The sequence below is a fragment of the Protopterus annectens genome, chromosome 11.part0 (assembly GCF_019279795.1).
Source record: "Protopterus annectens isolate FY-2018-M chromosome 11.part0, PAN1.0, whole genome shotgun sequence".
Classification (NCBI taxonomy): domain Eukaryota; kingdom Metazoa; phylum Chordata; order Ceratodontiformes; family Protopteridae; genus Protopterus; species Protopterus annectens.
Genome location: NC_056745.1, coordinates 339,695,832 through 339,723,014, shown reverse-complemented (window position 1 = coordinate 339,723,014; position 27,183 = coordinate 339,695,832). Strand labels below are relative to the sequence as shown.

The window sequence follows — 27,183 nt, the reverse complement described above, 5'->3', positions numbered from 1 at the left end:
TCACTGAGGAAACTGCTGATATGGTTAAAGAGTTAAGAATATCACTGTACTGTAAAAACTTAAACAGTAATCAAAAGTAATCAAGAAATGAATAAAGATTGTAATGAATGTATAAAATCTTTGCTATGGCACCAGGCATCGTCGGTAAGGCCCTTCTGTAGTATATCCACATAATTTGGGGATTCAATAATGGCTCTCAGCTTGCAGTCATCTGCGAACTTTGCAAGCCAGAGTCCCTTAGTTTTGGCCTGTACTTCAAAGAAGTAGATGTCAAATAAGAGTGGTCCCAGGACAGAACCCTGTGGTACACCACTTGTCACTTGTCTGGAGCTGAATTTGGAGTCAGCTACTTTTACAGTGTGTGTTGTGTCAGTAAGCCAGTTTGCAACCCATCAAGTGATGTAGGGATTAATGCCCAACTTCGTAAGTTTATCTATGATTTCAGAGGGGGGATAGTGTCGAAAGCCTTGGCGAGGTCCATGTAGGCTGTGTGAACCACCTTACCCTCGTCCACGGCTCTGGACACTGATTCAAAGAATTCGATCAGGTTCAGGAGGCAAGATCAGCCCTTCACGAACCCAAACTGGGTGGGGTCCAGTGTTTGAAGGTTGCCAATGTCTTTGTTTATAAGTTCCAAGATAATATGTTGCATGGCCTTGCAGATCAGGCTCGTCAGACTAATGGAACGGTAGTTCCTGGGATCCAAAGTGGATACCCCCTTGTGGAGTGGGATGACCGCAACTGTGCACCACTCTGTGGACATGAAGCCTGAGGCGAGGCTATGATTAAACATGACACATAGGTGAGGTGCCAGTTCATTTTGTAGTTCATACTGTACACAGGTCAGGATGTCGTCTGGTCCCATGGATGCTGTATTCCTGGCTTTGGAGAGTGCAGTTTTTACCTGAGCGGCCATGATTACTGAAATTTGGCATTCTTTCAGGGGTGAGAGGGGGGTGAAGTTGGCGCTGAATTTATGTGCCAGGATATTGGCAATATCCTTGGGACCAGTATATCTAGTGCCTTTCTGCTGTAGCTCAGAGCAGATCTGACTATTGCCATTTAGATTCTTGACATAGCTATAGAATGCCTTGCGGTTGTCTTTGGAATCTTTGGTAATTTTGTTTTCGTACCTAGCTTTGGAAGATTTTATGAGGGATCTCAGATTTCTACTGAGGCTGATGAGGGAGTTTTTTGAATCTTGGGGTTTTTCTTCTTTTCTTCAACAGTTTCTTCCTTCTGTAGTACAGCTTGCTTATGGCAGGGGGCCACCAGATTGGCTTCCTTTTTTTAGAGGACAGTGTCTTGGTTCTATTTGGGATGGGTCAGTCCATGCATGAGTGAATGTGCTCATACAGCACCTTAGTGTAGGATTCAGCAGTTGAACTTCCAGTTCCCATCTGCATGGGTGTCATGAAGTTTGTTACTTCTGACTTGAGAAGCTGGCATTGTAGAAGTTTGTTTACAGAGGTTTCCTTAAAGGGGGTGGGATGTGGATGTCAAGGATGATTAGCTTATGGTCTGATCTGACCAACGAGGGGGTGACGACTGGTGTGGAGCATCGATCTCCCATGTTGGTAATGACCAGGTGTAGAATATTGGTACCCCTGGTGGGACTATGAATTAGTTGCTCTAAGGCACTGGAATTTATGAACTCCAAGAACCGTTGAACAAAAGTGTTGGTACAGTAGTAGTTTTCCCAGTTAATGGCAGGGTACTTGAAATTACCCAGTATTAAGGTGTTTGGTTATATCTTAATATTTTCCAGTATGTTTAGAAAGGTGTAGTGAGAATCTTGGGGCATGGTGGGGGATCTGTAGCAAACTACAATTTGTATTGCAGTCTTACCTAGTGTTAGTTGGACCTGGAGAATTTCAGACGCATTGTGTTGGACAACCAGCCTGGAGGTATGAATATCTTTGGTGAATATGGACACTCCTTCACCTTTAGTGTTTTGGTCCTGGTTTGGTGGCCGAAAAGTGTGGTATGAGTTGTAGCCTGGTATTGCAGGGGTGTTCTCTGGAGCTTTGAACCAGGTCTCAGTTAGTTACTGCAGAGACATCAATGTTCACCATTTTTAGGACAGCCTCAAGAGAGTGCATCTTGAGATTTAGACTTCTAGTATTGGGTAGCATTACCTTCAGATTTTGCTTGCTTGTACCCTTTACGGTGATAGTTTTGTCCTTTGAACTTTGCCTAAAAAAGGCATAATAGGGGTGGCAAAAGCCTTAGCCAGTAACCTGAATCCCAGGGGCGACAGGTGCAAACCATTTCTTGCAAAGTATCGTGGTTTGTTGATCATGTTGTCCCAGACAGACAGATACTGGATCCCCTTTGAATGACACCAGAAGCTTAGCCAATTATTGGAGTAAATCATTTTGTCCTTATACTGTGGTATCATTCTGGGAGATGGCAGGATGCTACTCAAGGCTAGGGTCATACCTACCTGGGCTACATTATCTGAGAGCTCTTCCGTGTCTCTTTTCATGTAGTCCAGGGTGGTACATTTCAAGTCATTCACTCCAACACAGACAATGACAGTCATATTTGTACCTGTTGTGGAGTGACTTGAGTGCATGCGTTATGTGGCGGATCTTAGCACCCAACAGGCAATTAAGTGTAATTTTCTCCTTGTTCAGCCTGATGAGTGGGACATCAGTGTGCCTGACTATAGAGTCACCTATGACTAAAGTGTTGGGTACGTTGTCTTGGCTTAGGGGCTGCTGTTATTGGGTGGCACACTGGTGTTGTGAGCTATGTGATGCTTTAGTTGTGTTTGGGGGTGGTGTTTGTTTGCTTTTCACTTTTGGAGGTCCTTGTTGCTTGGGCATGTTAATGTTAAGACCCTCTGCATATGTGGGTTTTGTGGTGTTATGTTTGGGTTTTGAAAGACTTTGTGTTTGAAGTGTTGTGTGGGTGTTAACCTTCTCCTCTTGCCTGTCTAGCACAGTCATGGCTGGAGAGAGCTTTGCTTCCAGTTTGGCTATGTAAGTGCATCTCTCACAGGTTGTAGTGTTTGCTGGTAGTAGGAGAGGGTTGTCTGTGTACATGAGAAAATTGCTGCATTGCCCCAGTATGCCCAGATTCACCAGGTGGACAGGAGAAATCACTGGAAGCTGACACTTGGACATGCCTGGTTAGGTGCTTTCTTTGTGTAGTACAGGAGCGGTTTTCCCTTACTTTTTGGCAAGGTACTTGCAATTGTAGGCTGTCTAGTACCTACGACTATTTTCTTCTTATTACCAAGGAAAGGTGAGTTCTTGTAACAAATTAAGGCTTCCTACTGTTTTTTAGCGAATTTTACAGCAAGTGGTAGTCACAGGTATACAGATTTTAGTGCTGCTGCTGATAAACTAGCTAGTTCTAAAGGAAAAATCAAAGAGCAGACTTTCTGGCACCGGGAATAGTTTAAACTTAGCCCTGCAGTGCTGCACAGTGTGCAAATGCCAGAAAGTTGAAAGGGATAGAAATCAGTCCAAAATGGCCAATAAAACTGCAATTTCAGAGCTGGAAACCATTCCTCTAGTGTTAGATAGGCAGTACAATGCTCCCACTCTCACTGGTAAGTAGTAGGACCTCCCTCTACCACAGCAAGGTCTGAATAGCTCTGAACACAGAAACTAAAGTCCTGAAACCAGCAAAGCCTGGAAACTGGACTATTCTAGTTAGAAAAGGTAGGAATTTAGCAAACAAGATAGAATTTTTTGTGGGGAGTTAAATCAGGCTAAACAATGCAGTTATACAGTAAATAAGCACTGCTTTATTTCTATCAAAACAGCAAATGCACATCCTGTCATAGCAAGAACTTCCTTTAGATCCCTAATCTACAAACTTTTACATGAATCCTACTGCCCAACTTTAAACTGCTAATACATTCTACTGACTACTCTTTATGGAAGCATGATGCTTTACAACACACTAGACCACCCCCTCCAATTGAGACATCGTAGAAAAAGATTTCTCCAAAATTGCATCTTCCACGTGGAATTCCTTCCCACTCAGAGCTTGAAATGTAACTGACCTGCCACAATTCCACAAACAATTCAAACTTCAACTTAACAAGCAAGTACCCGTCTCACTGATATAGGATAATTATGAATTATTGCCCCCCCCCCCCATTTCTACTCCAAATATAATAAAGAAGATTATGATCGGGTTTCTGATTGTAACTGTAATATTATGTGTTCAAGAAATTCACAGCTTGATTGGTGTAACTGTAATATTATGTGTTCAAGAAATTCACAGCTTGATTGGTGAATCTTAGAATCCATGTCAAGGACACATAATAATAGGTTAGGATCAGACACCTGATTATAATTCTTTGTAGTGCATAGTAGTGCATAGAGATGTATCTGCTCCATGTACTACTATCTACAGAAGGAAAAAAACTCAAAGTGTTTTAAAAGTTTTCAAAGTCATAAAGCACTTAGCAAGCACTGTCAAATAGACAGCAACACATGTCTTGGGTCAGGGAAAGATGCTGAGAGAAAGTCAGGAACAGATTACTGGCATAGATAGCAGGCAGAAATAAAGCTCTGCTGTTGTCGATTGCAATCCAGTACTGTCCAGTGTTAGTTTCAAGCAAAAGACCCAATCGTAACAGCACTTTAGTGGGGGTGTTTAACCATTGTTAAGATTGTGTCGTCACCTGCTACAGAAGTACTTAACTACTTTGTCTTTTTCCTCCGGTATTGGAAGATAATCATGGCACACCATGCACTACAATGTTACTTACTGCATGAGTTCTTTTAATTTCTTAACTCATTCTTTTACTGTACTACTTTTACAGGCTTCTTTCAACAACTTTGTTGACCATGTTGTTAATTATTTTTGCTTACTCTTTCTTTGAATGCACTGTCTTTCCTTTATGGCCCAGGTCCTGACTGAAAAAGGGCTTTTGACCAAATCAACAACAACGTTAACAAACTTAAATAAATAATGCAGCACCTAAGTATGAGGCACAGCTCAGCAAGATAAAACAGTCAGACTATTAAACAGCATATGAACAAATAACTGAAATTTGCTAACTTTGAATCTGGGTCCCATGGTGTTCATCAGTTCTATAAATTGCGTTTCAGTCTATTTCCCTGTCAACTTTCTACGATCTGCTGCCAAAGTCATAAATATCTCACCTATGCCACCTGACTTCCCATTCTAGAACCTTCTTCTATATATACATAACAGTGGTTTGCAGACTAAAACAACTCATCATTCACAGCAGAAGGATGTCCGTTGACAATTGCCTCTATACACAATCAACAAATATTCAAAACATATATACATACAATGACAAATGTATGGAACTCAAACAAGTTACTGCCTTCAAACACCTCACATTCAACTTCAACAAATAATTTTCTTTTTTTTTCAGTCATATGAGAATCTTTACTTTATGTACATTTCTGCATTTCAAAACAAACATTTTCAATACAGAAAAGTAAGCTATATAGAAACACCATCGTGAGTGTGTCAAGTAAATTTAATTTTGGTGCAATGCCATTCCTCTCACAGAAGAAAAATACACTAGAGGCACTCTGGTAATTTTTTTTTTTTTGTTAAATGACTACACTTGTCGAGCTCCTAAAGCTAATAACATGAATACCTTACAATAAATACCTGTAAAATACTAATGGCGTAGTTAGCACTTTTAAAGAATTTTGATCTTACCCTATGTTCGTCAATTAGAAGGTCCCGAGCAGTGTTAAATATGAACGTATGTAAGTGGCTGGAGTAAAATGCCAATGTATAATCGTAATCAAAGCCATAGATTTCTATGTCAGCCAGACTAGTCTCGTTGTTGGCAAAGATGGCATCTGGGTTCTGGTAGAAGCTGGTCATGACAGATGGTATTAGGCCTGGTAAGTAAGAAGCAGAAATAAGACTAAGAATTAAATCACACAGCATGTTTAAACTTGCCTTATCTAAAGACATAATCATTAACCAATGAAAAATGTTAATGCCACAAAGAAAACATACAAATACACCTTCAGCAAGTGTCAATACAACAAAGTAATTTGCTAAAAGCCATGTTCAATGTTAATGGAGTTTGCACTTCTCCCCCCTACTGAGTGATCAATGAGTTGGTATATATAAGTTTTGAAGATTCATTGTCATAAATTGATTGCAACATTAGATTTGCTCCCCACACACACAGTTCTTCCATTGAAGAGCAAAAAACAGATGTTTATTCTACTGTCATACCAACCAGGTGGCCAGATGAATGGCATGCACCTGCTATTCAGGTTCTGTGTCCGTGCCCTGCCCCCAACCCTCCTTCAACATACTTAATTAAAAAAAGTTATTTCTTCTTTTAAATTGTAGCAAACATATAGTTTATACACTACCTGCATGAAACACTAAAGCTCTCATGTTTCAGTTAAAACATTTATTTTATTTAAACTGTAGCAAACTGCTTGCGACAAATGTAGCAAACAACTGCTGCAGTTTATACCCTGCCTGTACTGAGCACTACGGCGCTCATGTTTAAATGTAAAATTTTTTTTAAAACTGTAGCAAACAGTTTATACCCTAGCTGCACAGAGTACTACAGCACTCAGGTTTTAGTTAAAAAAACAATTTTTTTTTTACTTTTAAATTGTAGCAAACTGCTTACTACAATGTAACAAGCAGTTGCTACAGTTTAGGCCACACAAGGAGCACTAAAGTAAAAGCCAGTACTGCATTACTGATTGGGATAGGCTGAACACACCTCTCAACACTGCACCCAAGGGCAGTTGCCCCTCTTGACCCACCCTAGCTACGCTACTGCAACAGTTCCAAAACATTTGACGCAGTGTCCCACTAAAAGCTCCTCTCTGAACTTGCAACACTAGGTTTCACTTACCTCTCCCTCTCTTAGTTTCACAGTTATTTATGCAATCATCAGCAGGCAACTAAATGGCAACAAAACCTTTCACCATTTCAACCAGTCTCGGTTAGTGTACCCCAAGGGGTCAATACTCATCCCCCTTCCGTTTAATAAATTTCATAAATAAATGTCATACTGCTGCAATACTTACATCTCGTACTAGACACTGACAAGTCAACCCTTATCTCTCTGCCCCATCCATAACAAAATGACAGGAAATCACACAAAAATCTTTTACTGACATTGAACTATGGTTAAAAAATTTAACTTTATGCTTAATGACCAAAAAAAAAAGTATGCTATTTTCTCCAAAACATCTTAACCAGCAACATTTCATATTACCTCAAGTAATAACACAAAAATAGCCAAACTAAACTACTCAGAGATTGTTGAAAAAGGGCTGAGTATTGAGCATTTCCACTGGCCAACTTGTTTGAAAATTGCTTAACTTGGCTTGTATTTAGCCAGCATGTTTGCGAGGGCCTGTGCTCAGTTTACAGGAGGTTTACAGGAGCTGCTCTAAGATTGGTATGTTCTCTCTGATCTCTGGAGTGAATCCAAACAAAATCCAATACATTTTTATTCACTGTACTCCCCTTTTAAACTGCGTATTACTGAATTGTTGCCTACTTTTAACTGTTTTTAGCCATTCTAACTGTGTTGCTGTTTCACTGTTTCAACTGTTTGCTATTTGAAAACAGTTTTTCCTGCACTTTGTATTTTCTAGTACTTGTATATTTTATAGCATAGGCTAGATTCAGATTTGCTGAATCTAGACCGTTTGGCATTATCTGAGCACTAAAATCAGCCATCTTAAATTAAGAGGGCCCCTTGCACCCTTGTGGCTGAAAAGTGTAGCAAAGGATCAATCTGACTGGAGATTGTTGGAATAAGGCTCAGTATAGATTATTTCCATTGGCCAGCTTGTCTGAAAATTGCTTAACTTGTTTTAAAAAAGGGTTCTCACAGTTGCTATATAAGCCCATGTTTGTGCTGGTTTGTGCCTGTTTTAACCCAGCTCCACAGAGTTTGGTGACCAGCCACTGCTCTACTATCTTCATCTAAGCAATCCGAGGCATCTGTTTGCATGTAGCACACCTTTGTGCAACTGAGGAGTCCCTTAAATTTTGCTTAGCTGCTTGGACAGCACCTTAGCTGAGCTCTCTACAGCATTTGCCACTAACTGAAATCTTCTAATCCCTAGTAGTCTCGTACCCCTTGACAGCCCCAACAGTATAGACCTAGCATTAAGCCCCCAATTAAACCACATCCTTCCTCACTAAAGTAAGCAAATTTACACCTGTATTATGGATGATCAGTTCTCATCCATTTCTCCTGCCAGCCTGATTGACATGGGTATCCTGAGGCAGTGCACCAATTGCCTCATGTACACTGACAACCCATTACTCCTAACCCACTCAAGTCAATTTACGACAGCTGCAGATATACTAAGAATTTGGAATCCTTGCTCTCTCCTTAACAAAACTGTGACGCTGAACAGGTTGTCAGCCCATATACTACACCTCCTGCACAAACCACATTCTCAACACATAAACCATCAGAAATTTGGCTAAATACCAGCGACCTCTGAAATGCAAACATGTTACACTTAATACAGTACCTACAGCACTCAATTCATATAAAACCACAAGCACAAGTGCCTCACTAAACAAATCCCTAAGGCGAAGCACATCTAAACCAAATTTTCTGGTCATAGGCGACTCTATAGTGAGAAACACAGATGTCCCACTCACCAGCCTGGACAAGGAGAAGGTTACGGTCAGCTGTCTATTGGGTGCCAGGAACTGCCAGATCACACATGCACTAAAGTCTCTCCACAACAAGTGCCATTATGGCTTCATCATAGATCAAGTTGGCGTGAATGACTTGAGACGTACCTCACTGGACTATATGAAGAGAGACATGACTGAGCTCTCTGAATATGTGTCTCAGGCAGGTATGTCCATAGCCATCAACAGCATACTAACTTCACCTAAAATGATACCACAGTATAAACAAAAAATGATTGACTTCAACCATTGGCTTAATTTCTGATCTCATTCTAAGGGGATCCAGTACCTGTTAGCCTGGGATGACATGGTAGGTAGACCACACTGTTCTGCCAGAGACAGTCTTCATCTGTCACCTCTGGGATTTTGGTTACTAGTTCAGGCTTTTGCCTCCCATTAGTGCCTTTTTTAGGCAATGTCACAACAACAAAATTTCCAACATAAAAATATCTTCAAAAAGCAACTTCAAGTTTATCCTGCTAAACGCTAGGAGTCTGAACTTAAAACTGCACTCAGTGAAAGCAGTCTTCACCTTAGAAGATGTTGACATCTGTGCGGTCACAGAGACTTGGTTTATGGCCATGGAAAACACCCCAGCCATACCAGGTTATAATGCTTTCCACACATTCAGACCACAAACTAAAAGTGTGAGAACTAAAGGAGGTAGAGTATCAATAATCAAAGATAAATGCACCTCTAGATTGGTTAAACAAAACAAATCCCTTGAACTACTCCAGGTACAATTGACTGTAGGTAAAATCCCCCTCTTCAAGTTATTGCCAGTTACAGGACCTCTCCATGAACCAGGATACCCACACTGCATACTTGGAGAAAATTGAGTCGCTCAAGATACAACCAAACACCCTAGTTTTAGGTGACTTTAAGTACTCATCCATAGACTGGGTAAATTATACATGTACAAACACACTTGCCTAAAGGTTCTTGGACTTTATCAACTCCGATGCCATGGACCAGTTGGTTGACACCTCCACAAGGGGCCCAAACATTCTGGATATGGTGCTCACTAACATGGAAGACCACTGCACCACCCATGTGTGCAGCCCTCCCTAGTGAGGTCTGATCATAAATCAGTCTCATTAGAAGCAACAATAACATTTGACCCCCCCCCCCCCATTAGCAGCAACTAGACTAAAAAACTTCTCCAAAGCTAATTACAACCTAATACGTGATGGCATTAATAGCTTCTAGCCCCTGTCCTCACTGATGGCATGGACACTTATACTGAGATTTACACTAACGCCTTATATAAACATCTACAGTATACAAATGTACTGACTCACTCATACCTGATAGGATCAAAACAAGATCCTCAAGAAAGAACAAGCCTGCCTGGTGGATATCTGCCATTAACAGGTTATACAATAAAAGAAAGAAATTGCTGTCCAAGAGCAGGAAGGAACGGTCTCTGGATTGGAAGCATTCCCTCCTCAGCTTAAACAAGCAAATAAGACACCTCATAAGGCATTCTAAAGCTAGCTATAATCCAAATTAGCCTCCTTCGCTAAGGATAACCATAAGGCCTTCTTTAGCTACATGAGTAACCTTAAAGAAAAAATCCAGATCTGCACAGACCTGGTTGTTAATGGCACCGCATATACTGAACCCACAGAAATAACCAACCTGCAAGCTGACAGGTTCAGTGCAAACTTCTCCCCACTGTGCCCACCACATATCCTCCAAAGCATCCCTACCACCTGCTCTCCACCTAGTATCTCCAAGTCAGGCCATAAAAGCTCTCTCCGAAGTCAAAAACACAGCCTGTACAGGACCTGATAATATCCCAGACTAAATTCTAAATGGATTAAAGCAGGAACTAGCTGCATCTCTCGGTACTCTTCTTAACCACAGTCTAAGCACCAGTTTTATACCTGCTGAATGGAAAATAGCAGCTGTCATCCAGTTACATAAAGGACGCACTTCCACAGACCCTGGGAACTATAGACTCATAAGCCTGACCAGCCTAATCTGCAAGGCTATGGAAAGAATAATCATGGACCTTATCAACAAAGATATAGGAGACCTTTAAACACCTGACCCAACCCAGTCTGGCTTTGTTAAAGGGAGAAACTGCCTCTTGAACTCTCTGAACTTTTTGAGGCACCCCTGGACAAAGGAAAATATGTACATACAGCTAACCTGAACCTGGCCAAGACCTTTGACACTATTGCCCACTAAGGCATCACTGATAAACTCACCCAGCTGGAGATCAACCCGTATATTGTCAGGTGGGTTGCAAACTGGCTCATTGATAGTTTGCACACAGTCAAAATAGGTGATTCTACCTCCACTAACAGACCCATAACCAGTGGTGTTCCACAGGGATCTGTGCTGGGGCCCTTATTGTTTGGAATCTACTTCTCGGATGTACAGGCAAAAACAAAAGGCCTACGGCTGACATAGTTTGCTGATGATTGTAAACTAGGTGCAGTCATCCAGTCTCCAAATGATGTCATCATCTTACAAGATGGACTTACACAGACAAACAACTAGTGCCAAAGTCATGGGCTAAAACTCAGCGCAAAAAATGCATTATCATCCCCCTCAGCAAGGGCGATGTTCCTGCAGATTACCACATTAATACCAACACTCAAAGCATGCAATCAGTGGTGAGAGATTTGGGCACACAGGTTGACAGCAACCTTTTCTTTGACCACCATGTCTCCACAGTGGTAAGAAAGGCTTTCTACATTGCCCACCTCATAAGTAAGGGCACTGCATCCAGAACAAAAGAGGTTATAACCCCCCATGTACTCCTCACTCATTAGGCCAATAATATAGTACAAAGCTACCTTTTATATGTACTTTACCAGGTACCAGCAGCAATTGGAAAGACCTCAAAGGTGTCTTACAAAGAAAATTCAGGGTTTTCAGCATATGTAATACACTGACAGACTGAAATCACTGTCACTATACTTTGTGTCTTACAGACTACTCAGAGGTGACCTCTGCCTTGTATACAAAGCAATCTCAGATCCTGCTCTACTGGAAATGCTGCACATTCGTAAATCAAAATGGTATAACATGCACTCGCTCTAGGGAATTTGGCCTAGTATGTGACATCAACAGGACTTGCTAGAAAGACAGATATGTCTCACACAGATTACTTCTCCTCTGGAACAAACTTCCAGTTCAGGTGAAGCAGAGCCCCACACTTACCCTATTTCAGCATAATTTAGCTGACTGAATGGGAAACTGCAAATTCACCCCGGGAGTGTCCTTCTTGGACTGGGGCAGTAGTTGACTTAGTTCCGCTTAATACCTTGATATTCTTGGGAGCAGGGGTGCCACTTGGCTAGGCTTGTAAGGACCTTAGGGCCATTAGCCTCCTATCATCCTGAGTCATAATAGATGACAATCTTAAATTTTATCACCATATACTTCATTCCATCAAGAAAACTCACCAAAAACTCATCTCCCTCTGTAAGGCCAAACACTAACTGATAAATCAAGCAAGGATTACTTAGCAGCAACATACCTCCTTCCTTCTCTAGTATATATACTTCCCCTATTCTTACAAATTTCAGCATTATGTATAAAACTAAACTAGCCTCCTGCTACTACAAAATAGCTAAATTTGCAACCAAGTAACCAACCTTATAAAACACAACACTGCCTTGCATTAAAACAATTAAAGTGGCTTGAACTCCCAAACCAGATGACATACTCATAACTAATCATTGCCCACAGCCTATTGTACTCCCCAGATAAATCCCAGCATTACAAAATATTCTACTGTACTATTAACCCACTAGAGACCTTCACTCTATTAGGGTTACCACCTGTCCCACTTTGCGAGGGACAGTCCCTCTTTGGGCAGTTGTGTCCTGACAAAAAATTGTAAAAATGGCAAATGTTCTGAGATTTTAGGACAAAATTATTTCTATATTTTATGTAATAGTTGCATAAAATAGTTATTCTGTATTGTCAGAAGAAAAATTCAAGCGAGTCACATCTGCCTCAGGTGATGAAAATTTCCTTTATTAACTGCTAACCAGATTACAGCAACATGTTGGCCAAGATGACCTCAATCTGATCAGCTTGTTTACTGACATCAACTTTTATACTTTCCTGTTACTAGCCAAAATGGCTTTTGTTACATTTCTAACAGTTGACAGTTGGCTATGAAAAACATCTAGGATCACAATTTACCTCAGAAAAGAATGTTTTACCTCAAAACCACAGCTAGTGTAGAATGTTTACCTCAAAACCACAGTTAGTGTAGAACGTTTACCTCAAAACCACAGTGGTAGCTGGAATTTTCCAGAGCCTGCCTCAGTAAATTAACTCTTATTCAGAAGTATAGAAAACAGGTGTTATTCAAGTTCATAAGCAAACTACATCTATCATAGACAAAGCCCATCTTTAATAAACATGGTTCAATGACCTTTTCTTACCAACACTTCAGCAAACAGCATATTCATTTTGCTAGATGGGAGAAACAGACAAATAATAATAATGTGTTTTAAAACTTTTTCTCTTAACATGTATCTGTATGTATCTAAAATGCCTAAATGTTATAAGAAACAGAAAAAGCAACTAAAATGCTACAAGAATAAGCTTTTATTTAGGCAAAAAAGTTAAGTTCTATCCTTTGTATTGACCGTGGGTATGTGTCGGCCTGTAAAATCTGATGTTTGTACCAAAAATGTCCTACTTTGGCCATTTGAAAAGGTGGCAACCCTACACTCTATAGATTTTTACTATGTATCGGTATGACCTTCACACTGCAGGAGATTCTCTCTACTCTCATTATATGTCAAAACTCTAGAATGAAATCCCCACGCAGATAAAACCAATAGAAAACTTAAATAGTTTCAAAACTTTACTTAAACAGCACCTTTGCCAAAGATGGCGCTGTTCTTCCTGCTCATCTGACTAGCTTTACTCACATTACTTTTCTCCAACTCTTACAGCCACTTTGCTTCCCAATCTTTTTATACTTTATTGGCTCTTCCTCGTATTGCACTTACTTCTAAAACTTTTACTTTTTCTCCTTCTCTCACATGCCACCACTAATTACAGTTCCTACTCTGTCCATCTATCTTCCTGCTCATTTCCATAACTTCTCCTTTCATATCTCTCATCATTAATTTTAAGCTACAGTGGATATAAAAAGTGTACACACCCCTGTTAAAATGCCAGGTTTTTGTGATATAAAAAATGAGACCACAATAAATCATTTCAAAACTTTTCCCACCTTTAATGTGACCTATAGCCTGTACAATTCAATTGAAAAAGAAACAAATCTATTAGGGAAAAAAATATAAAAAATAAAAAAACGTACAATAAACTGGTTGTATAAGTGTGCACACCGTTAAACTAATACTTTGTTGAAGCACCTTTTGATTTAATTACAACATTCAGTCTTCTTGGGTAGGAGTCTGTCAGCATGGGACATCTTGACTTGGCAATATTTGCCCACTCTTCCTTGCAAAAGTGCTCCAAATCTGTCAGATTGCGAGGGCATCTCCTGTGCACAGCCCTCTTCAGGTCACCCCACAGATTTTCTATTGGATTTAGGTCTGGGCTCTAGCTGGGCCATTCTAAAACTTTAATTTTCTTCTGGTGAAGCCATTTGTTTGTTAATTTGGATGATTGCTTGGGGTCATTGTCGTGTTGAAAGGTGAAATTCCTCTTCATCTTCAGCTTTCTAGCAGACGCCTGAAAGTTTTGGGCTAAAAGTGACTGGTATTTGGAACTGTTCACAATTCCCTCCACCTTGACTAAAGCCCCAGTTCCAGCTGAAGAAAAGCAACCCCAAAGCATGACACTGCCACCACCATGCTTCACCATGGGGATGGTGTTCTTTTGGTAATGCAAAGTGTTATTTTTGCACCAAAAGTACCTTTTGGAATTGTGGCCAAAAAGTTCAACCTTGGTCCCATCAGACCATAACACATTTTCCCACATGCTTTTGGGAGACTTGATGTATTGTTTAGCAAATTTTAGCTGTGCCTGGATGTTTTTCTGTGTAAGAAAAGGCTTCCGTCTTGCAACCCTACCCCATAGGCCAGACAGATGGAGAATATGGGAGACTGTCGTCAAGTGTAGTACACAACCAGTACTTGCCAGAAATGCCTGCAGCTCCTTCAGGTGTTGCTGTGGGTCTCTTGGCAGCCTCCCTGACCAGTTTTCATCTTGTCTTTTCATCACTTTTGGAGGGGTGTCTAGTTCTTTGCAACATCACTGTTGTCCCATATTTTCTCCACTTTTTAATGACTGTCTTCACTGTGTTCCATGGTACATCCAATGCTGTAGAAATTTTTTTGTACCCTTCTCCCAACTGACACTTTTCAACAATGAGATCCCTTTGATGCTTTGTAAGCTCTCTGCGAACCATGGCATTTGCTGTTGCAGGCAACTGAGTAAATGTCAGGAAAATCCTACTAGGACAGCTGAACTTTATTTGGGGTTAATTAGAATCTCTTTAATTGATGGCAGGTGTGTACCCAAGAAGACTGAATGTTGTTGTTGTTGTCTTTCGGCTTTTCCCAGTTAGGGGTCGCCACAGCGGAACTCCGGTCCACTAATGATTGGCAGTAGATTTTCACTAACGCCGAGGTGCCAGCTCGACATTCAACCTTCAACGTAGGCACGCCCATTTACACATGTCTTTCGAATGCCCACCCAACCGCAGGGAGGACATGCAGACTCCACACAGAAGGCACTCCCCGCACTCCAGCCGAGAATCGAACAGGAGAACCTCTTGCTGTGAGGCAACAACGCTACCGCTGCACCAAGAAGACTGAATGCTGTAATTAAATCAAAAGGTGCTTCAACAAAGTATTACTTTAAGGGTGTGCACACTTATGCAACCAGCTTATTGTACATTTTTTATTTTTTATATTTTTTCCCTTAACAGATTTGTTTGTTTTTCAATAGGTCACATTAAAGGTGGGAAAAGGTTTGAAATTATTTATTGTGGTCACATTTTTTATATCACAAAAACCTGGAATTTTAAAATGGGTGTGTACACTTTTTATATCCACTGCGCATCCTACTTGTCTGTCTGTAAATTATTACTAAACTTAAAAACACCCCAGACTGATCTTTTCCTTTGCAGCCATCATGTTGTAAGTACATTGTCATTATATGTTGTAGATCTATTCAATAATTAGCCAATTTATGTTAATTTCTCTCTCGTTTTTGAGTTAAAATGCTATGTTCATGTAAGAAACATTTAAAATACTGAAACATCATGTAAATAAGCTCAAGGATAGATGTTTTCCTGCAATTGTAAAAAAAAATGTACATCATGTGTAACTTAAATGTGGAGCTTGTCTCCCTGGGCCTCTGCTGAAAATGGGTTTTACCAGATGGACTTTTCCCAGTCAACAAAGACAAATAAATATTGTCTCAACTCAGTGAAGATGAACTTCCCAGTCACTGTTTTACATAGGAAATCACTGCTGGTGTGATTTCTACATGTGGGCTGGCAATAATTCCTTTGTTCTGGAAGATTTTTTTCTCTTTTATTTTTGAGCTTGCATAAATGTGGGGCTTATATATACACAAGTCTATAAACTGCAAGGGAATTGTCCCCTACAACAAATACTTGCTTTTAATGTTAAAAGGAAGGCTGAAGCCAGACAAGTTTAATTTAGTAAGCCAGGTCTCACAAAGTTAAATATCAGCAAGTCAAAGGGGATCATACCTCTCAAGTGTACCTCATTACGAGGAACATACCTCATTTGGGGTCTTACAAAGTTCATGTTCCTTGAAATTCCTCAAAGTTCCACAACCAGTCGGGGACAAATTTCAACAAAATCAGGGACAAGTCAAGAAAAAATCAGGGACAATCAGGGACACTTTTAAAATATTACTGCTATTAACTTGAAACACTGACAGAATCAAAGCATATGAATTAATACACATTTTCTGAAGTAAAAGAAGTCTGTAACTCTTAATTATTGTCATTATTCATTAAGTGTAATTCACCACCTTTCCTCCAAGACTAGTTTTAGGAGGGATTAAGAGGGACAGAGATAAAATTTGAGTCGAAATCAGGGACATCCCTGAAAATCAGGTACAGTTGAGAGGTAGTCACACATTCAGTGTTAGGCATTTTTTTAGGTGAAATCCATGGTAAATTGAAATTAATCATATTAATCTTTTTTATCCTCTTTATAAGTAAAACGAGTATATTTTAACCATCCTATGACCTTCCTAGTTGAAGTTGTTAGTAAGCCATTAGTATGTATTTCACATTTTGCCCATTTGTTCCACATTATGAAGGCGAGTGTTCCTCATTTTGGCGATGGAAGGTTGAGAGCTATGAAGGGGACTGATTGATGCCCATCCCCCCACACACATGGTGAAGGGTGCTGCAAAAAATATGCTTTGAGGTTAACTGAAAGTGGCTTTCAGCAATTTCATTTCATAGTATTGTCACTTACAGAAATTGTCTTTAGTAAGTCAGCATGAGTCTGTTTCAATAAAAGCTTAATTCATTTCCACACCCTACTGCAGATAAGACTTGCTGATTCTCTGCCATGCAGTTTTGCATTCTGTTGTTCGTTATGACTGTACCACCTCTTCTGAAAAGCTTTTGCAGCCATCCAACACCCATTCTTACAACAGTTCCTGCTCTGTTTACTGCTATCCCAGGCTGGGAAACAGATCTGAGCAGTTCAGCTGGAGTCTGAGGATGCAGAGAAGAGCTTTTAGTAAGAAGAATACAAGGTTCCAGTCTTTGAAAGGCTTCCAGCCTATTTGTGGCATAAATGTGAGGGTTCCATGCATCAGATTCACATCTTTAAATCGACAACCAGAGTCTTGAATCTCAGGAAGATGCATTCTACAAGTAAAATCCTTGTACAATGAAAAGCCAGATTTTGACCACAAGATGATCAGAACAATATTATACACACACACACGTGTATATATATATATATATATATATATATATATATATATATATATGTGTGTGTGTGTGTGTGTGTTGTTGTGTCTTTCGCTTTTCCCGGTTAGGAATCGCCACAGCGGAACTCCGGTCCGCTAATGATTGGCAGTAGATTTTTACGTGCCGAGTTGCTAGCCCTGGCGCACAACCTTCAACGAAGGTACGCCCATTCACGCATGTCTCCCCAGAGAAGATGCTCTAGCTGAGAATCGAACAGGACAATGTCTTACTGTAAGGCGACAACGCTACTGCAGCACCACCACCGCAGTATATATATATATATATATATATATATATATATATATATATATATATATTAAAATTATATATGTATATTAAAATGATGAGCTGGCACAATATACAAGATGTAACAATACAGAAAGCACTTTTTTCCAGTGAGATTCCCTGTCCAGATACCCCCTTACTTAAATATACTAACTTCAAAGTTACCCATCAGCAGGGAAGCATACAAAAACATGAACTGTGCTATTCATAAATGGTAACCCTACTGGTGGAAGAAGTTTGATTTCTTGAACATCAGTTGCACAATATCAAGATGTCAAGGACTGGAGCACCTCCATAGGAAACCACTCTGAGATTTCTAAATGTGGGCCAGTAGTGATATCTTGTTATCAGGGCAACATTTTAAATGCAGTTAGACAGCTCCGATGCAGTGTCTTTTCATATGTTTCTGTGATGATATGACTAAGTAATTGTAAAATATAAAAGGTATTTCTCTTTTGGATACATATTGTACATTTAATTTTTACACACAGACATGTTCTGATCAAAATCGGAAATGCATGGCAAGACATTGTATTCAGAGCTCATCAACCACATCGACATTGTTTGCCCGTTAAAAGAATAGTTAAAAGAAGAAATTCTTGATGATGTGAAGCCTTTTCTCCATACACACACAATAAAAATGTACAAACATATGTGGGGTGCACATGCAGTCATTGAGCCATAAAGACAGCTGCAAAGATGCGATCGTCATCCTAGCCACAGCTGTTCAGTAGTACGGAGTTTCTTTTGAAAGCCTCATCTACTGCTTTGAGAAGAATTCCTTGATAACAGGAACAACCATTGTGTATCAATTCATGTATGTTTTATTTTACAAAGTGAGTATACATTTGATGTGAAGCCTGAGCCCATTCCCAAATGTTGTGCTCTCTAAGCACTTTGGAAAAACGAAAAAAAAACACACAGCAATTTTCTGGTGATATGAACAACACTGCACTAGCTCCTTCGAGAACAGAAAATCGTTTGAATAAAGAAAGCATCAATGATGTGACAGTCTTAAGTTGGCACTCATTCAACAACATTGTAATTTCTAGTGTCAGATGTCTTTTGAGATCGACAGTTAATAATGAAAACGTTCTGTCTGAAGAGATCTTTATGTATTTCTGTGTAACTTATCTGGAGAACAGTTTCAACGCGAACGTTCAGCTGCAATCTAGTTCTTTCACATATTTCTTAACCAGATATCAATAAAGTTAATACAGGTAATTTCTTTCTTTTAAAATTCATTATTTAAACAGATTAAGAGAATATCTGGTCAACAGATATGTCAAAGAAGTGGATAACAGCTGAAGTATCGTGTTGACACTGTTGCCCCGATAACGGAAAAGTCCCATCTTTTTTGTGTGATTTCTCCCTTCTCTAAGTTCGCATGACTGTGGAGTTTGGTGTATATAAGTTTAGGGTGTGTAGGTGGCTTGCCCCTGCAACTGGGGGAGTCAGGGATTCAAAGAGAGCTAATCTACTTTGCAAAAAACACAACTTTTATTTTTTCACTGATTTTTTTTTTTTTTTTTTGAGGGCTACATTTCAGAGATTCTGATCATCTGAGGGGGATGTCTGACAACCCACAGTGGAAGCACTCAAATAGCATAGCTTTTGATATAAAAGCCTACCAGTTGTTCAAAAGATTTATAGATATGCCCCAATAACAAGCTCCTAACTGTGGTCCAGAATGTGATTTCCCTTCAGCCTCAATTTGCCTAACTGTGTGACACAAAGCAAAATACTTATCTAACTAAGTGACAAGTTCTTAACTAGCTCAGACTCCCCATCCACATAAAACAAAGCTCATGCCTGCTTATATTCAAGCACAACTTAGATCCATGGATGAGGAACAGAATATTGACTGCAGGACTGCTCCTGTACTATTAATGGATGGATGCAGCTCCTAAACCCTTTAGCCCATGCATGTGTCCCCCCAAATTAGCTGTAGTATGATCCCTGTTATTCTCATTAGGGTTAATATATAATTATCAACCATGAGCTAGGTAAGGACAATCAATAACCTAATGGCATAGGTTAATATGTGCGCAAAAAGGAAAACTGGCTAGGCTTAAAATGGCCCTCAAAGACAGCTAGCCTAGTACTTAATTATGAACATAACCAGACAGTGCTCCCAGACTGAGCCTGGAAAACGTTCATGGGAATCAAAAAGTACAGCTGCGTAAGAACTTACCAAAACAGCAGATGTCCTACTGATCATTGTTGCAGTATTCCAAAATGTCGGGTCTTCTCATCTGATAACCTGGATGTTCAGCTGGGGTACCAAAGTCAAAACCTTCCATAAAATCATGTGTCCAATGTATGACCCGGGGGCATAACGGTACATAAGTGGGTGCATGAGTGTAAAACCTCAGACCATCTCCAAGCCAGGAAGCCAGAAGATACTACAGCGACATTATTTAAGAAAAGAAACTATTACTTTTCTTAAATAATGGCATAGTATAATGCCTGTTTGCTGCCCTTCCGCAGATGTCTGGCATCCCGCAGTACATCAGAGTGAGAAAGCAAGATCTAAATGGGTTTAACATAAAGCAACGGAGATGTCCAACTGTCTCACTATGTTAAACTCCTTTAACATAGCGAACACTAAAAAGCAACGGAGATCTTGCTTTCTCCGTTGCTTTTTTTTAGGTCTGATAAAAGCTTAAATGGGTTTAACATAGCGAGATGTTAAAATAAGCAACGGAGATCTCCGCTATGTTAAACCCATTTAACATAGCGAGACAGTGTTTAAAACAAGTTATACTAATGGAAAAGTCCAGGCGACCAGACCTTTTCCATTAGTATAACACGCTGGCCAATCAGCGTGCACGTTTTGGAATAATAATGGGGGGTCATGGTATAATTAAAAATAATGGTCAGCTAGGAGGGGAAAAGGCAGAAAATGGTTGCCTCTCCATCCAAAAAAAAGAGGGAAGAGGAAATCAAAGATAAATAAGGGGGATGGCAAGATGGGAAGAAATGCTGCAAAAGTGATCAGTAATCATCTACTGTTATGGGAAGCTCTTATACAACTGTACTATATCCTTCCTTAGATCACTATTGCAGTATTCTAAATTGTTGGGTGATTCTCAAAGCTTAGTGAGTTTTGAGGGTGATTGGATAAGACATAGAAGAGCTGTCAACCAGTCCAGAGAGAGCTGATCTGGCAAAGGCAGCTCTGGATCTAAAGAAAACATTTGCCCTGTAATATTTTGTAAAGGTATGCACAGAAAATCAAGTAGCTACTTCTAAGAAAACTTTTGAGTCGTTAACCTTGTCAAAGGTTCCAGATGCGACCACTGCTTGGACAGAATGTACTGTGACCTACGAAAAATGTTTTGCCATGGTGGGTGTAACAAAATGAGATGGACTTAAAGATCCCGCTAGCAATACAAACAAACTGGGTTACCCAGGATGGCTTCTTGAAAGAAAACAAAAAACTGATCAGTCTTGTGGACTGACTCTGTTCTGTCCAAGTAAAATCTGAGCTGTCTGTGAACATTCAGACAATGTAGAATTCTCTCTCTCTCTCTCTCTCTCTCTCTCTCTTATTCTGTGGATTAGGAAAGAAAGTAGAGAGGTTGAAGGCCCAGCTGATAGATAGCTCATTGACCACTTTAGGAATAAATGAAGGGTTGGTCCTCAAACACACTCTGTCCTTATAAAAAATAAGGAAGGGGTCGCCATCAGGGCTTGGAGCTCAGAGGTAAGGGCTACTAAAAGTATGGTTCTTCAAGTACAGAATTTGAGAGAGGCAGAAGCTGATGGTTTAAAAGGGTGAAGATGCAGTTTTCCAAAAATAATGTTGAGGTCCCAAGAAGGAGGACTAGCTTTCTTAGTTAGTTATAGGTTAAGTACACCTTTTAGGAACTATTTAAAAGTAAGGAAGCAGAGATGGCCGAGAGGTGTACCTTGATTGAGAAGTATGCCACAACAACTTGTAATAGCCCACACATAGTAGGCAAGGTAATGATAACACCTATTTGTACAAGGTCCTATTCATGAGCATGACACCACACTGAAAATCTTTTCCATTTTGATAAACAAGATTTCCTGGTAATAGGATTCCTTGCCTCCTGTTGAACCTGTAACACATCCTCAGAAAACTGGTGTCTAAAAGGGATCAAAATACTATCACCCATAGTGTAAAGTTTAGAGATTACAGTTGGGTTGAAGAAGTGAATCCTTGTAGTGGGTGAGCAAGTCCACTCTGTGACCTAACATTTGGTGATGACCCCTAGCTAGGTGTTAGGGAAGGTGGAACCAGTGCTGCTCCAGTGAAAAGGGAGTCACCAGTAAGTTCTTTGGTTTGTCTTTCTGCATCTTTAACAAGACCTTTGGGAGAAGTGGAAGTGGAGTGAAAGCACAAAGGAACCTTCCTTTACAATGACAGAACATGGCGTAATGTTCTCCATGCTTGAGGACAAGGAGCCCTGGAGCAAAATCAAAGTAGTTGCTTGTTGTAGACAGAGGCAAATAAGTCTATCTGAGAGATATCCCAGTTGTGGACTATTTCAACGATGACCTCCCTGTCCAGCATCCACTCATGAGGATATTCTTTTGATCTGCTTAGAATGTCTGCCAGGACAATGCTCTATGATGGAATGTAAACAAACTGTAGGCACAAGTTTGCTTTTTGGCCTGATCCCAAGCCATAAGAGCTAGTCTGCATAGCTGGTAATCTCTAGTCCCCCCATCTGCTTGTTTATGTGCCACATTACGGTAGTGTTGTCTGAGAAAATTCTGAGGGGGCCCAGGGACCAGGAGTGGAAGAAGATCTGTGAGGCCTGAATTATCACCCACATCTTCTTCAGGTCGATGTCTCTGACAGTAGATGTGATGGCCACTGGCCCTGAACTCTCAAGGAGCCCATCCTTGACCCCCATGCAAAGTCTGAAGCATCTGAGTGTAACTCCTGTTGTGGAGTCCACACTTTGAAAGGCAGGCCTGGATTAAGGTTTACCTGTGATATCCACCAACACATTTTTTTCTTTACACAGAATAGTAGAGGAATCTGAGTGTCCAGAAGGTGAGAATGCTGGGACCAGATGTATTTCAGTTGCCACTGAAACTTTCTCATATGGAGTCTGGCAATGGGAAACATGGGTATGGTTGCAACTATGAATCCCAGTGCCCTAAAAATTTATCTTGTAGTGCAAGTCTGAAGAGGTAAAAGAGACTGGCAGTAAATGGAGAGATTTTCACATAAACCAACAATTCCCAAAAGGGAACAAGGAATTCTTCACAAAAAAACTGAGGTCAAGAAGCAAAAGGATTAAGCTGTTTATTCTTTATTCTTGCTTCTTCTGGTACCTCGGCTAACAAGCCTTCAAGGAATAAAACAGTACAACTCTAGCAGCTTTTTTATATCCCATCAATTAAATGTGCCAATACATTTCAATTAATACATACCAAATTACTACAAACTTTACACCCAAGCTTAAAGGTGTACCCCCATAAGTATCAGAAAGAAGGAAATAAGGAAGACACTCTCCAATAATACATACAAATATGCTTCACAATTACGTCTTACAAAATGCTCTACACCATAAAACCATACATCAACAATTAATTAACAAACAATTAATAATAATTTTATTTTAATTCTATTGAATAATTCTATTCAAATATATGAATTTATAAATTTGCATTTACATTCAATTACTTGCATGCAACTAGCTCCTTATTGCACTTTTCCCTATTGATATTACCCCTACTATTTTTATATTTCTACCTATGAACACAATAGTACCCCCCTAAATTTTATGCATAAATTTCCTAAACATCCCAATTTATTTCCAGATTTAACCCATGTGGGAATAAAGTGCCCAGATTCACAATAATTTTGGTTTCCAACCTCAGCAGCCTACGTCTAAATTCACACACACCCCCCCCCCGCACATTTTGACATCCAAAGGGTTGGGTCAGAACACTGAAGAAGAGGCTGTCAACACACTTCCCCCATGGACAGAACAAAAATGTTGGGCCACTGAACTCTCCAATCTCCTATTCCTAACTCCTACTCCTTCTTTCTGACACTTATGGGGGGGGGGTACACCTTTAAGCCTGGGTGTAAAGTTTGTAGTAATTTGGTATGTATTAATTGAAATGTATTAGCACATTTAACTGATGGGATATAAAAAAGCTGCTAGAGTTGTACTGTTTTATTCCTTGGAGGCTTGTTAGCCGAGGTACCAGAAGAAGTAAGAATAAAGATCATTTTGCTTCCTGACTTCAGTTTTTTTGTGCAGTAAAGGAGAGACTCTGCATCTTATGTAGAGGAAGGAAAGCCTGTGCGAGTTTGGTGTCTAGTCGGCAGCCCAGGAAAACCAGGTCTTGGATGGATTCCAGTGTGGATTTTTTTGAACATGACTGGGGATCCCAGAATCTGGAGAAGGATCAGAAATTCAGATGACATAATAGGGTTTGTGGAGAGGGTGCCTGTATTAACAGGTCATCTAAACATGGAAATATTTGAATTCCCCGAGTCCAGCAGAAGACCATAGTAAGTGCCAGACACTTTAAGAAAACCACAGGGGCTGCAGAAAGTCAAAGAGGAAAAGCTGAAATCTGAAAGGGTGATGAGCAAGCTGAAAATCTCAGAACTTTTTTGAAGATAGGATGGATCAGGATGTGAAGGCAGGCATGCGTAAATCCAAGAAAACTAGAAAATCCTGGAGAAGAATGAAGAATAGAAGAGTTTGAAGCAACAGTATACTGAATGATAGGACCCTGAGAAAAGTGGTGAGAATGGTCATATTCAGTACAGGTCTCCATTCTCCTTCCTTTCTTGAAACAAGACAAAACCTTGAATAGAACCCTTTTCCCACATACTGATGTGGCATAGGTACTACAGTGCCTTGGTAGAGCAAACATTAAATGATGGGAAGAAGGAACTTTATCTGATTCGGAGCTGAAGGAGGGATGCCCCAGAATGGAAGGACTTCTTGCAAGCCATTGAGTAACCATGCTGAATAATGGAAAGGACCCATTAGTCTGTGGTTATAATCTGCCAGTTCTCCATTGATGAGGTGAGTCTTTTGCAGAGAGGAAGGGAGAGATGGACAGGGGTGTGCAGGAGACAGAAAAGGTAATCATGTTGACTTGTTTGGGTAGGAAGACCTCCCAGAATTTGAATTCCTCTCTGGTTTGTTTTGAAATCTTCTCCTAAGCATTTTATTGGCCATATGAGGTGGCCTAGACTCCATACGAAAGAAGGAGGTGGATTTTGTAGGGAAATTTCTTTGATATCTGGGATCAGAAGTAAGAAAAATTTGTCTGCAATCTTCTTTGATATCTGGGATCAGAGGTAAGAAAAATTTGTCTGCAATCTTTCGTAATTTTTCCCTGCTCTTGTAAGGTTTTATACAAGTTGACTGCATCTGGACAAAAAAGAAGATCTTAATCCAATGTCAATAAGTACATAAATAAAGGACAATCTAGTAGCTTGGTTTTGTTATCCCCTGGTAGGGAATAAGAGTGAAGGCAAGCATACCTTCAGATAAAGAAACAGTACCTCCTGCTCTGGAGGAAGCTTCCACTGTGTTTACAGGTACATTTGATGCTATATTTTGCCACCTGTGAAGCCTGTGCCACCATGTATATGGCCTTTTGCTTAAACCTTGGTCTTTCCATAGATGTCATTCTTTATTTATATTTCCTAAAACAGTAAATATTTAGTAATTTGGGTCTGATAGTTCAGGGTTCTAAAAGCTAAAGTGTAATTTATATGACAGAAGTGCATTAGCGGCAGGTAGGAGTTTGGAAGGCTTAACCAAAACAATGGAAAACACAGAAGGATCTGACAAAGGATTCTTGTACAGTCCGTTTTAAATATTCAGGCACTTTGCAACATCAATCAGGCCTTTTTTGAGGCTGGTGTCTGACAGTCAGGAGCAGTGAAAGGAGATGCAAAGAGATCCAGAAAGGCATCCAGGACAGGAGGGACTAGAGCAAGTGCAGGGCTGCCAACCTCTAAAAGGTCACACACAATACCTTGTTTGAACATCAGAAATTTGTTTGGATCCCTGTTCAAATTGTTTCATCATATTAGAAATGCTTTCCCCAAATTAAGCTTCCTCTACAGAGGAATGAGGGAAAAGGGGATGTCCCTCATCAGAGCCCACCTGGCCTGGAGAGTGAATCTGAGAAGAGTAGGTCAGAGCGTATTTATCAGAATCAGACTCTTCCTCATCATCCTCCTCTACAGATTTTCCCAAATGTCTCTTTTTAGGGGTAGCAGGAGTAGGAACAGAAGAGTCAAAAGTTGGTTGTTTGAGTGGCATTATAGCCTTAAGCAGAGTTTAGGAAAAATCCATCCACTCCTTTTCCTTGGACATCTGAGAAAAGGAAACATTTTTGTTTCTCTGTTTTTTTTCTTTTCAGGGATGAAGTCTGCTTTCACAAGACCCAGCGGCTTCAATCCCTGACATTCCTTGATAAGTGGCCCAGGTACCTCCTCTCTTACTAAAATTTGTGAAATACCTTCAGGTCCTATAGAAATGATCAAATGGGGTTCCCCCTTCTCACCAGTACTGGTAAGATCAGTCATTTCAGACATGCATACATCAGATGCCATACTGGCATTCGGCAGGTTCACAGCAGCGGGCATTTGAGAAGGCATCGGGCATACTGTAGGTTCCAAAATCTCACCGGGTACATCAGAGTCTGAATTTGGCTGGCATAATGTCGGGCAGAGGCCTCTTGAACTTCTTTTTAAGGACAGGTGGGATGTCAGGGGTGGAAGTATCTGCCATCTTAGCTTGGCAGAGGCACTTAAGGCAGTGGGTGTCCAAGTAAGTGTTGAAGGAAGAAAGTCACAGCCATAAGATTTTAGGTACGAAGGACTGACAAATATGCAATTTTTATACTCATGTTTTGCACCCAAACAGAAAAGGCACTGCGAGTGGAGATCCTTGCAAGTAATCTGCCTACCTACCACAATTGCACTTTTCCTTCTAGCTGACATCTAATGGAATAAGAAGCATCAAGGATATTAAGAAAATACATGGAAGTTTCCCCAATGGGACACTTATCTGAACTAGTAAAGGACGGCAATACCAGCAACAACATGTAGAACAGACTGACAAGAGCGACATGTGTTCAGACTGGTGGCAGGTTTTACTCTTATACATTTACGTACACACCCTTATGACTGCGAGCTTAGATCATACATCAGATGTACGGCTTTAAGGAAGGTTTTGGCTTTGACACCCTGGATGGACGTTGATGTTACATGTCATGATAACCCAACAGTTTGGAATACTGCAACAGTGATGCAAGGAAAAACATCAGAACTCTATCCTTGTTAACAA

The 27,183-nt window shown here is 40.2% G+C and overlaps 1 protein-coding gene across 3 annotated transcripts in view; it reads right to left on the bottom strand.

Annotated features, from left to right (window-relative positions):
* NT5DC3 (5'-nucleotidase domain containing 3) overlaps positions 1 to 27,183 on the bottom strand; it is a 968,426-nt gene that overhangs the window by 847,626 nt on the left and 93,617 nt on the right. For all 3 annotated transcript variants that reach the window (XM_044087848.1, XM_044087849.1, XM_044087847.1), the window contains exon 2: positions 5,668 to 5,855. In XM_044087848.1, coding sequence (XP_043943783.1) covers positions 5,668 to 5,855 — 188 coding nt within the window. The remainder of the gene's footprint in view (positions 1 to 5,667; positions 5,856 to 27,183) is intronic.